The 14,663-nt window shown below is 44.5% G+C and overlaps 1 protein-coding gene across 1 annotated transcript; it reads right to left on the bottom strand.

The window, feature by feature from the left end:
• Positions 1-18: 18 nt before the first annotated feature.
• On the bottom strand, positions 19-13,161 carry LOC142806501 (endochitinase-like). Its single transcript, XM_075891272.1, has 10 exons — positions 13,023-13,161; positions 9,792-9,880; positions 8,807-8,998; positions 7,707-7,830; positions 6,620-6,758; positions 5,341-5,444; positions 4,446-4,569; positions 3,672-3,863; positions 2,646-2,768; positions 19-630 (listed from the first exon to the last, which is right to left on the bottom strand). Exons 2-10 carry the CDS (start codon positions 9,847-9,849, stop codon positions 475-477), a joined length of 1,212 nt encoding a protein of 403 aa, XP_075747387.1. The 5' UTR covers positions 9,850-9,880; positions 13,023-13,161; the 3' UTR covers positions 19-474.
• Between the last annotated feature and the right edge of the window lie 1,502 nt (positions 13,162-14,663).

Below are 14,663 nucleotides of genomic sequence, written 5' to 3'. Positions count from 1 at the left end.
TGGAGTAACAAGGACGCATTTCACAAGTCGAAGACGATTTATTGTCGGTGATGAATGACGAATAACAAGAGGTCTCGTAGTGCTCGCAAATGAATAAACGTGACTTGTTTCACGACCGATATGTACACGTGCCTTATGTACACAACTTCACTTTTGGTTGATGCGGTGCTGTGAACCTGTCCATGTAACACCGTTGCTCGGTTCGTCCAGCTGCACGGCATGGGCGTTCACAGAGAGAAGTTGAAAAAGCTTCGGTGCGATGTTGCTCCTCTGAGTTCCTCGTGACCAGCGCGACACAGATGACAACAGCTGGTCTTATATTAAAGAATCACAGGGCATATGCGAACCACCGTTTCTCGTCCGACAAGGTTTGTGCGGACTTTGACGTGTATACTGAGCGCGTCGCCGGATAAAGCCGAGTCGTCACACAGTCACGAAGATTGGAGTGTCGCAAGCAGGCGCCTGTCTTTCACGTTAACCTATGCGAGGGTCGATCAAGCGTCCTTCGTTGAACTTCCGGCACACGGAATTAAGCAGCGGATTCTTGACTCCACACACGCCGTTGAAGTCGTCCATGTCAATGTTGAACACCATCACACCACCGTAGTCCTGTTCCAGCACAAAGTCCACCTGCAAGGAGCCATGTTAAGACATCGCTGAACCATAGCTAAAAAGAACTATTCAAGTGCACACAGCACATGTTTATAAGTTTGGTACTTTGTTTCACCTGTTGTAGAAAATACTTTCTTGTGGCACTTTTATAGTAAATAGATACGACATATCATATTCTATAAGTGCGACTGATTAAAGGTTTTGTGCTACGTCCCCAAACACACGTAACTAGGTATGGCTTATGTTCATAGAAACAGTTCATGACCACAAGCACGCTGTTGCGAGACCGGATGTAATTAGAGACCACTGAGTCGACGTGCATGCGTCACTGTGGCTGTGCGTGTTGAGTCACAACATCAGTATCCGAGACAACAAGGCTGCATGCACATTTGAAGCTGTTTTTTTTCCTTCTTCAAAAAGAACCAAATGCAGAAACCAAAACTAGGCAAAATTTCACGCGAGTGTAAAGCACGCCTGAGTATCTTCGATTTGTAGAACAGTTCTAATCAAAATGCGGCCATTATTTATTGTAAGATGAACTCAAAAGGGCAGTTTCTAATAAAAAAAAGAGCGAAGTACTCCAACGGTTTCGATCAAACTGAGCCACATTCATTAAACCAGAACTGCGCCAACAATCGATACCAAAAACAACCAAGATGGTCTCACCCAAAATATTTCATTTGTGTCCTAGTTGCTTTGTTATCTTGTTTACGTGCCACAATCAGGTTTTTGTGGGGCGAGGTGGTACTTACTGAAGGACATCATGTTCAATGACAAAACCCGATTACAAGGAGTAAGAGGCTGACTTTTCTACTTATTATTGCCTATTAGTGATTATTTTCACGTTCAGCGCTACAGAGTTATGTCCTCCTGTCGCTCCAACAAGGTATATTTGAAATAAAATACATAATAAATGAAGATATTGGGCACCAATCAAGTCACTAAATAAAAAGTGGTCCGAATCAAAATGGCATAAAACGAACTAGAACACTTTTCAAGGCATTTTAGGAATGCTAAGAACAAGAAAACACTGACGATGGTCCAGAATGGTGCGCTTTTTGCTAGGAAGGACCACTCGCTCTTCAAGTTGAGTAATAACCATTATGGCCATGAGACGAAGCACGGCAACATGGCATGCACAAGAAATATTAATTATAATGCAGAATATTGCTATGTGATACATTGAAAGTGTTTTACATTTATTTTGTGAGATAATTCATGCCCAAATGAGAATGTTTTAATCTGTATGAGCCAAATATAAACGTTACTCCTCAAAACTGACAATATTGCACTGTGTATAATTTAGCCACAAAATACATTTGTGGTATTTAGGGGAGTGCAACATACTGGCAAAAAGCTGTTTGAGCAGGCCCGACCATACTGTCAGTACAAAAAAAAAGTCATTTCTTCCCAGTATCATTTAAGTGCATTTGGCTCTTTTAGAATAAAAAAAAATGCATGACTTATATTTAATGTCCACCCGTGGCCTCCGAAATTGCGGGCGCGTGGCAGGAACCACGCCACGCGCCCGCAATCTTGGAGGCCATGGTTCACCTTATTACTGGCACGAGCACCGAGGAACAGACAGTGTTGCTTATTTTTCAAGCCAATCCCATTGATCACTCACTTCCGGTATAAGGAATATTCATTCATAATATTCTGCGAAATATAAAACAATCGCTCTGGTTCAAATCAAGAGTTATATCGGTCATATATGAAACTGAAGCGTAGCTTTATTTAAGACAAGTGCCTATTAACTGTCGTGATAAATGACAAAATTTTAATGATTGAAATCACTGAAAGACAGTTAGCAGCCGAGACTTTCACGACACCGTGCGGAAAATAACTGAACCACACGCTTCTTTCTACGTGGCCTCAGAGATCCGCTCGGGCAGCGCGCGAACCACAAATCTTGTCTAAGGGAAGACGAACGCCGACATGCGAGCGCCACTAACAGGCGCATAAATCAAGCGTCGCCTGCAAGTGTTTTTTTTTTTTTCGAAATGCTGGATCAACTAAGCGTGCGCACGTACCTTCGCAGAGATACTCTCCTCGTCCTCGTATCCAACCCACTGGTCTCCGCGGTAGGCGTAAGGACACTGGCCAACCTGGTCGTACTCCCGCCTCCAGGAGAGCATTGTTATATCCATGCAAACCTGCGCGATTACAATGCCTTTATACCAACGACAGTGTTGCTCTTCTGCGAGAAAATGCGTAAGGAATTGAGTTCGTTCTGTCGTCGGTAGGCGGGCTCCAAGAAGAGAAGAACCTTGGTTAACATGGAAAGCACTTTCACACATCAATATTAAGTACCGTGTCGATTTGTGGACACACTCGCGGTATGACTGTGTGCAGATGAAACCGATAACTGTGGCTACATGCATATACTAAGCGGCATGGCACCTTCGACTTGTTGCAGTGTGGCACAGTATCTTAAGGTATCTTGCCACAAGAATTGTGGATTTGGGGAGAATGTAGCGGCAGATCTTTGATTGTTTGATTTGTCAAGTTTTGCGTGGTCTGATTCGTTGTTTTACTTTGTTAATCTATCTAGTTTTTTTCCCTGGTTCATTTGATTTGCGATCTTATTCTGGGTTCCTGTGGGCTAACAAGTAGGGGCCAGGAATATGCATATAGGTGTCGTCGCATTTAACACCATTATTGTGCCTCTTCTGACGTTTCCAGCCGCTATCCTCATGGTCATGGCAAACTTAGAGCCGTATTACGCGGCGAGAGACGGGGAAAGCCTACGTCGTAAAGCTTCTCTTTTCCTTTCGTGTGTATGTTTTTAAGTTTCACTGTGAATAAACTACCGTGGGTATCTATATCAAACAGACGGAACCAGACACCGAGGCTCGACACGAACACAGCACGCCGCATCCCTGTGTCTTGTTCATTCCGTTCGTTATAAGTTCTAATACAGAGCATCAACATGCCCAAACACACGCTCTGCATTTCACATTGTGCCTCTTCTCTCCTTCCTTGTCTCAGCTGCGACACTTTACAATATACCTCATGTACAAGGCTCGTTTCGTGGCAGCAGGTGTACGTGCTCTTACCTCGTAGTAGGCCAGTATCTCGTCCGACATGACGTACGGTCCCGGTACGGCGGGTACGTCTCGGCGCGTAGGCGCAGCGAGTGCGTGTCTTTGCGGGTCGAGTAGGGTGTAGCTGCGTCCGTAGAAGGGGATGCCCAGCATCAGTTTCTTCTTGGGTGCGCCCAACTTGACGAGCCTGTTCAGACCATCCTCCTGCAGAGACGAAGAAAACAGGAACGAAACATTTAAAATATCATTAGGCAGCTTTTTCAGGGCGTCCCTAACATTCCGTTCCACACGTGATGTAGCGTTCCGACTCGGCGAAGGCAGCTGCACAGGTTTTCACCGTGGTCCTTCCGTTACTTTCCAGGAGCACCCTGGTATTATGTACCGTGGCACTCAATATCGTTCTGCGCATGTGCACTATCGTTCCAGCTCCGTTTTTGCGGGCAAATACAGAGCTCTCACCAGAAGAAAACGTAAACGCTTTGCTAAACCTATCCATATATACATGGGCCCCTGCGTAGTCGTACATACGTATCATTTTTTTACGAAATAATCAAATGATAGCGCATTGTTATACCTGAGGCAATTGGCGTACCACACAATTATTGGTGGTGTCTTGGCTTTAACTGCCATTGAGAGTGCACCACGGTGGCTCTTCGTGACAGACCCTTCGAAATGCGCGCCTGCATAACGGTTTCCGTTACAACAGTCTAGACATCAGGAAAGTTCTAGACAGCAACGAGGTTCCCAGAGACCAGGAATGACACGACTTGTTCGGTAAATACATACCACGTTGAGAGCTGCGTATTGTCCCCTGTCGAAACAGCGCCTTCTGAGCGGGCTGTGTACATCCGTGTAGCCTGTCCACGTGCCGCGTAGATCGTGTGTGAACACGTTGAACCAGTCGACGTACCTACGAAAGAATCAGGAAGCCATCGGGTTAGAATACTGCCTAGCTCGAACAAGGTTTAACAAACATATATCTCTTTTACGACCCAGAAACGGCCAGAATCAAGACTCTCTTCGTGAAAAAAAAACGAAGAAATCGAATGAAGACGGAAGACTCGTAGCCACCACCCATCCGGATGTCTATAATTTCTAATAAGGCAAAGCGTGCGACAACTTCGCTCAGAGTGGCTTCACGAAAGTCAAGGTAGTCACAGTCGTCTCGTTTCGCTTCTGCTTTTTCCGTCATAGTTCAGTTATTATATTGTTAACCTTTAAGGTGTTAGACCAACAAACTGAGACAGCGAGAAGCATTTTGCTGTACAGACGTCAAACTTAATGCCACGACGTTTTGGAGATTGTCAATTGATACGATGAGGAGCACTTTGTTGCTCAAATCTTCATTTTAATGTCATGGCGTTTTATAGATTGATCTTGAATGCCAGTCATACACATATGGTTACATATATCATGCTTAGTGATGGAGGGTATAAAATTGCGCATTTTCGAGGCTTAAACTTTCCGTTTAAAAATATTGTGGACTTCCAACTTGCAAAGTTCGCAGTCAATGACATTCTACGATCAGCTCTCGATATTATAGAACCTTTCCTCTTGGAATCGAAGAAAAGAATGCTAGCGTTTGATATACCTTTGCGGATCATCATTTCATAAACCTCCCGCACATATTACTTTTACATACCCACAAATATAAGATCACCAACAATTCGCACCCGCTTACCTTGACAAAGCTGCAACATTGAAACCTGTCTTCAGGAGCATTGGATCAATGGGAATGGTCGTTGAAAGCATGAAGTCATACTTTTCGAATTCAGACTTGAGTTCCTTCAAAAACAAGGGTATCAAACGTTATACACTGCGCCATTTGTAGAAAAGCACAAATGTAACGGTACTCGTCTATATACTTCGACAATGAATGCAGGCCACACACATCCTATGTAAACATCTATGTGTTATGTAAACTTCTTATGCTATTTATGTTTGAATTTTGTGTGTACAATTGCAGGTTGCTTGAAACCAATGTATTGAATATGTATATTGTTTGTCAGTGCTGATGTCTAAGCTTTGCACTGTCACGGACTGCGGAGGGACAAGGGCCTTTGTCAGGCTGTTCGCCTTTAGCCCTTTGCCCCTGCAGTGAGCTCTGTATCCGGCTTACTGTAAATAAAAGTACTACTACTACTACTACTACTACTACTACTACTACTATGCGAAACCCAATGAGCCTACATTTCCTACAACCAACCCAATTTGCCAAAAAATGCCAAAACTTCCAACACCCAGGAACACTCCAGCACATGACCATGAAGTAGAAAGACATTCCGGGCCCACTTTTTCTACTCCCCTACCCCCAACTCCTCGGAGCAGTAGGAGACGCTGCAGTTCAACTCGGATACCGCCTTCCGGACCAAATTGTCCTGGTCGAAAGGGCAAACGCAGCTAAGGCGGCTTAGCCATTCCCATAAATAAGGAAGACTCCTGCAATTGATCTTTATACTCAGTAAACACGGTTCTCTCTCTCTCTTTCTCTCTCTCTGCCAACGTAACCAAGATGTGTACAACTAAATGTTTTAACAAAACGTAATTCTAAATTATCGAACTAATCGCGCACAATGGTAGCGTGGCAGCCAACCGAATTTTCAATCTTCTGAGCGTCCTTCTAACTTTACTACACCCTCTTATCTTGCTTTCTTGCTTTCCGGCTTTCTTTTCTATTTGCTAATGCAATCTTCAGACCCTGATAAATCCTAGAGAACGTCTAAGCCCCCCATCTATATTCCGAAACAACTGACTCGCGTTATTCCACACCCGAATTTCGCTACTCCAGTGTATTGTTTTCCTGTATTTTAATATATAGTGAAAGCGTAAAACGAACATGCACATGAGCGGATAGCTTCAGCAAGACCATTGATTCCACGAAAACGGGCACATGCGTAATTGCTTACGCAGTCCCAAACAATACGACGAAAAGTGTTCTTGTATGTTTAGCTCGCACATACCTTCATGACGAGAACGAAGTTCTCCTTGTCGGCGTGGCTGCCTCCTCGCACCATGGTACCTGGATACTGCCAGGATATGTCGAGACCGTCGAAGCCATAACGACGCATCCAACGCACGGCGCTCTTCACGAACCTCCGTCTGTGAAGGGGCACAGCGAGGATGAACGGACAAATTCCACGACCGTCAGCAGCACTACATTATCGGCGTTGCGAAAATGACGATATTGCGACATCCTCCCTGCATCAAAACACTTCCTCAGTCCGCAAGCTTTTAAATCAATCAAAATTCCCTCACACCTCTTCGCTGTGCCTGGAAACACTGAGGCGCACTCCGCAGGAAAATGGAGGCTGTAGAATCGCCATGCTTCCACCTTAGGCGTAATCAGTATTGACTTTGTGGTAATAATAATAATAATAATATATGGTTTTGCGTCCCAAAACCACCATATGACTATTTCTTTATTTTGTTTAGAAATGCTGCCAATCTCAAACGAAATAGAGGCAGGAAAAGGGGAGGGGGGTTACAGCAGATAACATAAAGAACAGTGAAGAAATTACACTAAGTTGTACAACAATGCGCTAAAAATTCACAAATGCAAACATAAGTTATACAATATAAACATCATTCCACTAGAAAAAAAGGAGTAACACAAAAGAAGACCACACGTAAAAATACTTTTGCTGAAGAATAAATCAGGTAGTAACTTAACTCAACCGTTCCGTGTTAGTAAAGCTTCTTCCATTGTCTCAGTGAACCTGTCTAGTGAGCGAGTGTTAGCATTATGAGAGACGACGTATTCGTGCGCTATCAGAAAGTTTGACCAGCTGGCATTCTTTAACGCGCAGTGACGTCACACAGTACACGGTCCTCTGTAGCATTTCGCCTTCCTCCAAATGCGACCGCCATCGAACCCACGACCTTCGAGTCAGCAGCCGAGCCAACCGTAGCCAGTGTTCCATTAATAGGCGGGCTCGACTCTGCCGTATGTGCGACGAAAAGTTGTAAAGCTCCTCAGGGCTGCGCACGGAGTTTCCAGCTGTTGTAAATGACTTGGCTCTCGAGTGGCTCTCACTCAACGTAACTCACCTGTTCACTGAGCGGCTGACCATTTGAGAGAACATGCTGTGACCGTACTCCCATCCTCCAACAGACACGAGCGTTTTTATGTGCGAGTACTTCTTCTTGATAGATGTGAACTCCTCGTACAAACCTGCGAGCGAAAAGTGAAGAGAGCATCGGACACGCTCACGAGTTCTTCCAAGTTAACTTAGTATAAAATGTTTGTTTTTCGCTTTTGTTTTTTTTTTCAGTATTGAAGACGCATGGTTTCCAGTAGTGGTCCACAGAAGTTTGCTCTATTCGAATATACGAACGTGCTCAGAGGATGCAAGGCGTGCCCGCTTTCTACTACCTAAATTTTTTAAACAAAGGGCATGCTAAACCATGGCTGCCTGTAGCTCGAAACAGGTGACAATATGGCGCTTTTTCGACGATGTAAGTTTGTCGAAAAAGTTAGCTCTGCATACCATTTACGATTCAAAGTGATCTTATTTTTTACTCGGAATAAGATACAAGGCTGCCATATTCACTTAAACAGCTAAAAAAATAACAAAGATCTCCAATAACAGCTAAATGATTTAAGCATACCATCGTACACATCCAGCAGTGCTATCGCACGTACTCCATTACAGCGTAGCTCAAGCTACACAGCCGCATAATGTTCTACACACGTACGGGAGCACTGTTTTTCACATGAACCACTACGTTCCAACTTGTACCTCCACTTTTGAGTGTTCTCATACTCCTTGATTGTGTACAAAACAGTCATATACTTCATGCTCAGAGTATATAGCATGGCGTCGCGGTAGCCCTAAATACTGAAACTGGTTGTTAATGTTATTCCAATATGTGAAACAGAACCGCAAAACAGGGCAAAATTACTGAAGAACGCATGAACTCAAGCATCAGTGCTTGAGTTCATGTGTTTTTGTGTCAGTAGTTGCATCTCATTTCGGGGCGCTGTTTCAGAATACGAATCCACACTAGCTCACCTAGTTGCCAGTCCTATACTTAAGGTAGCTAAATTGCGACAGTGGTTAACGGCCCATTCTTTTTAATTCTTTACAGTCTGACACTTTCCCTTCACGACCCCCAATGCGCTGAAAAAATCGCCCGAGCTGACGTACCAGTGTTGTTGAGGTAGGCCGACATACTGGACTCGATCTCGAAAGTCTCGGAGTTCATGGTGACGAAGGCAAGGGTGACGTAGTTGCACAGGTGTCCCGGTATGTCCGATACGCGGTAGTTCATCGGACTAGGCCGCGACATGGCCTCGCCGTAGTAGTAACACACCACGGGTTTCCTGTCCTCGTCCCTATCTTCATCCCAAGAAAGATGGAAGGAAAAAGAACAGACCCGAACAAAAACGTCTTTATTCAGGCAGCATCAATATCATTCAGTCGTATATAGTGCATTGGTCCGATTAGCGGGATGAGATTGTTATGCACCATGAAGGTCCGCATGCAGTTACAGTCGGTGTAATGGTGAGCAACGCATCAACGCTGTATGCAAAGAGTATTTTGTATTTTTTTTGCATTTTTATGACACTTGTTTGTTTCCGCTCAACGACCATATTCAACTGGGCCAAAGTTTTTCTAGACTGCATTCACAAATATTTCTCTTGCGTAGGGTGGCCTCCTCATAGGCTTCCTCATAGGCCTCTTCATAAGCCTGTGATTTCTCATGTTCAACATTTTTGAATACCATGCCACTTTTTTTTCTCTTAGCTTCGCGAACAACACCTCTGTTCACTTTACTTCGGTTGTTTTTAAAAGAGAAGGTTAACGACAATTCTTGTTCCAAGCTAACGAATATTTTCTCTACAGCCTGTTCGATAGTTATGAAGTGTTGCAAAGCAACGATACTCTCGTGTCATCAGTTGGGTGACAGAGGGTGCTTACACCATGTGTATTATTTGGTACAAAAATCGCTACGGGGTTTCGAAAACGGACGAGCCTCGCGTTCTCGGGAAACCTTCACTTAAAAAAAAAAAACACGCCGGCGAGCACAAGACCGGACAGGTAAATTACCGCCTGATATAGATGGACGGCGGAAGCTTCGCTACCGCTGTTCTCAGAAGTGAAATTTCGCAAGGGACACGACAAGGCTTACCGGCGTGCGCGCTCAATAGGTGCGCTGCGCATAGAACCAGCAACGCTTGCCACTCCATACTGCTGCTGGAATCGCGTGTTTCCCCGAGCCTGCGTGAAACAAGGCAAGATACATGGACAGTAAGAAACGCATTATTCGACAGCGGGAACACTCCCGACTTTAAGTAAAGCTCGTTAGGAGCCAAAGTGTTAGGCGTGTTTAAAACTGTATGTAGGTAAGTACACACTTTCAGAAGAGAGTTAGCTCCACATGCTCATGGAGCTTGTTAATACATACCCTGCCTCATCATTCATGAGTGTTTTTACCTTGCTGCACAAATTTAACATCACTTCGTATCTAACCGAAGAATGATCAGCAGTTCGCCATGAGCTCGTAGGTTTAAAAAAAATGGCACGTTCTGCTGTAATGTCACGAAGACAGTACTATCTATTTACGCATAGTGTAATCTTTCACCTGCCATGCGATTTCGACAAACTCGAGAACCAGCAAGTGGTGCGGCGCAAAAAGCTATCGATACATCCCTGGAGGCCTTTAGTCATTTAGCCTGCATAGCTTTCAAATCTCTCACGTTAACGTCCCAGCTATCCGTTTCTAAACAATAACGGTCCCACCGACGACTTATTTCTACGAGAACTGCTAAGCAACTTTTCTCGCATTGTCATAGCATGGATCACATAACCCGAAAAACAAAGCTCAAGAATCATCATCACGAGTGCGCTGAAATGAAGCTGTGATCATTCTCGCTAAGGGGAACCCACTGAAAAGCTGCCATTACTCACTCCGGACGACGACAAGTCATTAACGTCTCTAAAGCGTACGCCCATTTTGCGTACTTAGCTTTGTTCGAGTTAAGAGCTTTCTGGTTGGGCGCTCTCGTTCAAGGTGCTGATAAATCATTAGGACCCTCCAGTGGTCGGTCAGCGAAACTGGCGCACAAGCGCAAGAAAAAAAAAAGGGGGGGGGGGGGATTTCTCCATTCGGCACATAACGGAAGCGAACAACAAAGCACTTGTTATCGCTGTATTTGTGAAAACCAACAAGGCGATGGAAAAAAAGGACCTCATTTGGCAAAAACCTGGCCATTCTCCAACTGTGCTCGTGTACTCTCAACGGTTGTGCAGACAAAGAAAAGATAGATCGTCAGGGCAATTCTTTAACTCCTTGCAGTGATATCGTGCAAAGGACGAAGTCTTCTTTTTTCCTAATTTGAAGTATCAGCTTGAAATTCGGGCATTCTTTCATTGTTTCAGCCTTCGCACGAGTCTACATGAAAAAAGAGGCCACTCACTTTTATGAAAAATGTTCTTTTCTAGGTGAACTAAATCTATTTAAATCAGTACTAAAGAAATGTGTTGGTGCCTATAGACTCTTGTATGGCGCGCTCCTTCGCCATGTCTGGGTCCTGCGTCAATACACGCAATTATTCAATAATCGTTTAGACTCCGTTATGTCCAGACAAACACTGCTCCGTGTAATAGGCTGGGAAGTGTTACATTACTTCATTTATGTTCTACATGTGAAAAAAAGTTGAATGCGTGTAGCAGTGTTTGACAATTAGCTCTAATGTACCACGACAAAAGATAGCTGCTCATTAAATTGTTGAAAAAACTGACAATTTATTAGTCCCTTATGCGACATGTAGCACTGTTGAATTAGTAGTTCGCACCTTAAACATTCATAGTGTGTTTTCTAATGTGGCGACATGCGCTATGGAACTTACTTTTTTCATAAACGCAAAAACTGCGCGAAAAAGAGGCAAGAACACACAAGACACAAGCACAGTTTTTTTTAAGATAACGTAAAAAATTACATGTTGGCAGTTGGCTAATCTATCTCTAGTTTGTGCAAAGTAATAGAAGACCTCGCGACACAGGTGTCGCCACATATACTTGTGAATAAAAAAAAAAGCCTCAGTAACTTCTCTCGCTGTCATATATCTGTGTGCCGGAACAACTTCTTTCATTCTCGAAGTGAATGGTGGCACTTGCAATCTCAGCAATGTAGGCACAGATTCGACGAAGGGTGGGCCTTCAGTGACGTCCTGTGCTCCATAAGACGGTTATTCATACACCTCTCGGTTTTTTCGATATAGGACTTACCACATCACAACAACAGACACCTTTCGGTTTTTTCGATATAGGACTTACCACATCACAACGGGATGCGGTATACCGCATTCTCTCCACATTCGACTAACGTTTCCCGGTGATTAACCTCACATTCACTCGGCTTTATTTTTCTTTGCGTTCAATTTTCCTATTCACCGCTGCGAAGACTCAGTCCAACTTATTCCTGCACGAAAAAACAACGTTGACACCAAATCTGCTTCCCACCTTTTTGCAATCGGTGGGAGAAGTGCTGCGCGTGTGCATGTGCCCTCTGTGTTCTTGTCTCCTTTTAACGCAGTTTTTTCTAGTTATGTATTACCAACTCGCCCACCGTTCAGTCCACTTTTGCTGTTTTCAGGCGCTAACTTTAGGCTCTTCACACCATGCACTTAACAATTTATAAACTTAGAAATAGAGTTATTTAGCGAATAATTTAACGTGGCATGTTCGGATTCGACATCCGCTGCTAACGTCTGATGACATTCTACAGAGACCGAAACTCCGGGTTTCTGAGGCTTCGCTTGAACATAGCAACCACCCACTCACCACGATGTAAGTTTAAGGAATTAGCATTTCAAAACGAAACAAAGTGTCGACAGCCAAACAAGTTGAGTGAAGACATGTAACGAATGCCCCAATATCTCTTTTTTTCTTTTTGTCCAGGTGTCGTGAAATGCGCACATGAATGAAAAACGAAGCACTTCCTACTGAAATTATGCATGTGATAGTGTGCTAATTTTTTCAAGAATCATTGACGCATGTATCTTGATTAATCACAGGCTTTGATCATGACCTCGATTGTTACGAGCACAGACAAAAACCCACTTTCCATTTAGGACATCGTGCTTTTGTATGCATGCGGCTCCCATTCCTTTTCCGAACCTGTCACTATAAAAAAGAAGAACCTTATTTAATTCAAGCCATAACAATTATTTCACGCTATATACTCGAACGTGTAAAAACACACATTTCAGTTTTTAAAAACAGAAATAGCAACGCCGTTGGCAACAAACGAAACAATTTAAATTTTTGCTCTTTTTTTTCCCACTTGCACTGACACGTTCTCTCAAAACAACGACTGCGTGAAAGGAAGCTGTCTGGAGAACTCGTTCGGCACACTCACCCTTCAAGCGGATGTCTCTGGGTGCGAGCTGTGCGACCCGCACGACGTCGAACTCCGACTAAGTCAGAAGTGCGTGGCGGCGTCCAACAAGTGGCGCAAAGGTGTCGTCAATCGGGCGGGCGATCCGCTTCAGGTGCTCGGCTAAACGGTTTCGGTAAACCCGAACGAAGGGCGCGGACTAATATAGGGCCGCTTCCTCCGTCCTTCTTTCTCCTTTTGCCACCACCTCTGGCGAGAGGGCAAAGCCGCAGAACGGAACCCCCTTTCCTTTCCTCCTCATAAATGCCCCCGCCATTGCCCCCTTCGACGCCCTCCTCAGCACAACCCCAGTGCAATACACTCTTAATGTAATCCGGTCCGGCCCAGGAGCGGTACAGCGTGGTCGTCACCGCACGTCGTGATTATGGACAGGACTTTTTTTTTTTCGCTGGGATTTCGTTCTGAACACTTCAAATAGCTTTCCTGAGACACGCCTTCAAACGAGAATGTGGATGTTGTGGGTTTTCGACGCATCTGGCCATGCGAGCTTTGCTCACAACTGCCTCACCGGATTCCCTCTTTTCAGACTAATCTCCTATCAGACTAATGCTATTGAACTAATGTCCTCTTCAAAGCGGAGCCTGTGCGGACTAGCACGATTGCAAAGGGCATCGATTAAACAGCATTTCGCATTCGGCATAAAGCACGTAACCTCGGCATGCACATGAATCGGCTCGTGTACATACGCGCCACCACCTGTTGTCCTTGCGCATCTACCCCGCCCCCCACTTAAGGGCAACTCCTCATTTAGACCGAACAACCCGTCTGCAACACTCCCATTTTGACCGAGCTAATGTCTAATGATTTGCCATGCCGTTTTACTGTTTGTTATTCTAATGCTTTTGATTAATGTTCGAGGGCATCTGTATGTTTAGCAGGCATGAAAGCGCTATGTGTTTGATGACGCCACCTGCGCTAAACACCGGCGCTTGTTTTCGAGACCATTCGGAGTACCGTTCTCGTATGAGGAGTCAAGGGAACAGTTAGTCATGCGCGTTTCGTAGTTAGCGACGCAGAGAACCGTACAGGCTATGTGGCATCATATCTAAGTTAATTGTATTTAGCGCCACTGCAGTGCTGCAGTTTCGTTTGTACGAAACAAGAGAGTGAGACGGTGGTTTGTGCATAGAGAAGAGACAGCGAGCAGATGTGGTCGCAGTTGTCGGGCGGATCCGGGGCAAAGGTCATGGGAGTTCTTGCTAACCTGCACAGTGGACTTATCGTCTTTCCCGGGAAGAAACCTCGTGAAGCAGTGAGAGCGCACAAAATTGGGAGATAGGCAAGGTGAACCAGTCGGCAAAAGTATGACCAATGTTTTCTGAGAATTTGTGCTCTATTAATTCATATCAAAAACCTAAATGCGTGTATGACAGCTCAACTAAGAAATCGCTTGCTCATACAGCACAGGCATGAACAGATGGTTTTTTTTTTCTTCTTGCGCGCGAGCTGAGTTGAATACAGAAACCATTATGTATAGTCATGTGTGCGTAGACACTTGAAAAACTGAAAAACACGTGGGGGAGAGAGGTGTGGCCGAGCACACCTAGTTGTGCCAATATAGCGGAATGCTAAAATCTAAAACACTAATGTTGCTTTCTTCGG

The sequence above is a fragment of the Rhipicephalus microplus genome, chromosome 1 (genome assembly GCF_043290135.1).
Source record: "Rhipicephalus microplus isolate Deutch F79 chromosome 1, USDA_Rmic, whole genome shotgun sequence".
NCBI lineage: Eukaryota > Metazoa > Arthropoda > Arachnida > Ixodida > Ixodidae > Rhipicephalus > Rhipicephalus microplus.
Note: the sequence above shows the minus strand (reverse complement) of the source record. Positions and strands in the feature narration are given on the sequence as shown.

Bases quoted from the DNA above. Each gene is read 5' to 3' on its own strand.
- LOC142806501 (XM_075891272.1), bottom strand. From the start codon at position 9,849: ATGGAGTGGCAAGCGTTGCTGGTTCTATGCGCAGCGCACCTATTGAGC. The intron at 6,759-7,706 runs GTGAGTTACGTT...GCCCCTTCACAG, and splicing joins GTCAGCCGCTCAGTGAACAG to ACGGAGGTTCGTGAAGAGCG. The intron at 631-2,645 runs GTACGTGCGCAC...GGCTCCTTGCAG, and splicing joins AGGAGAGTATCTCTGCGAAG to GTGGACTTTGTGCTGGAACA.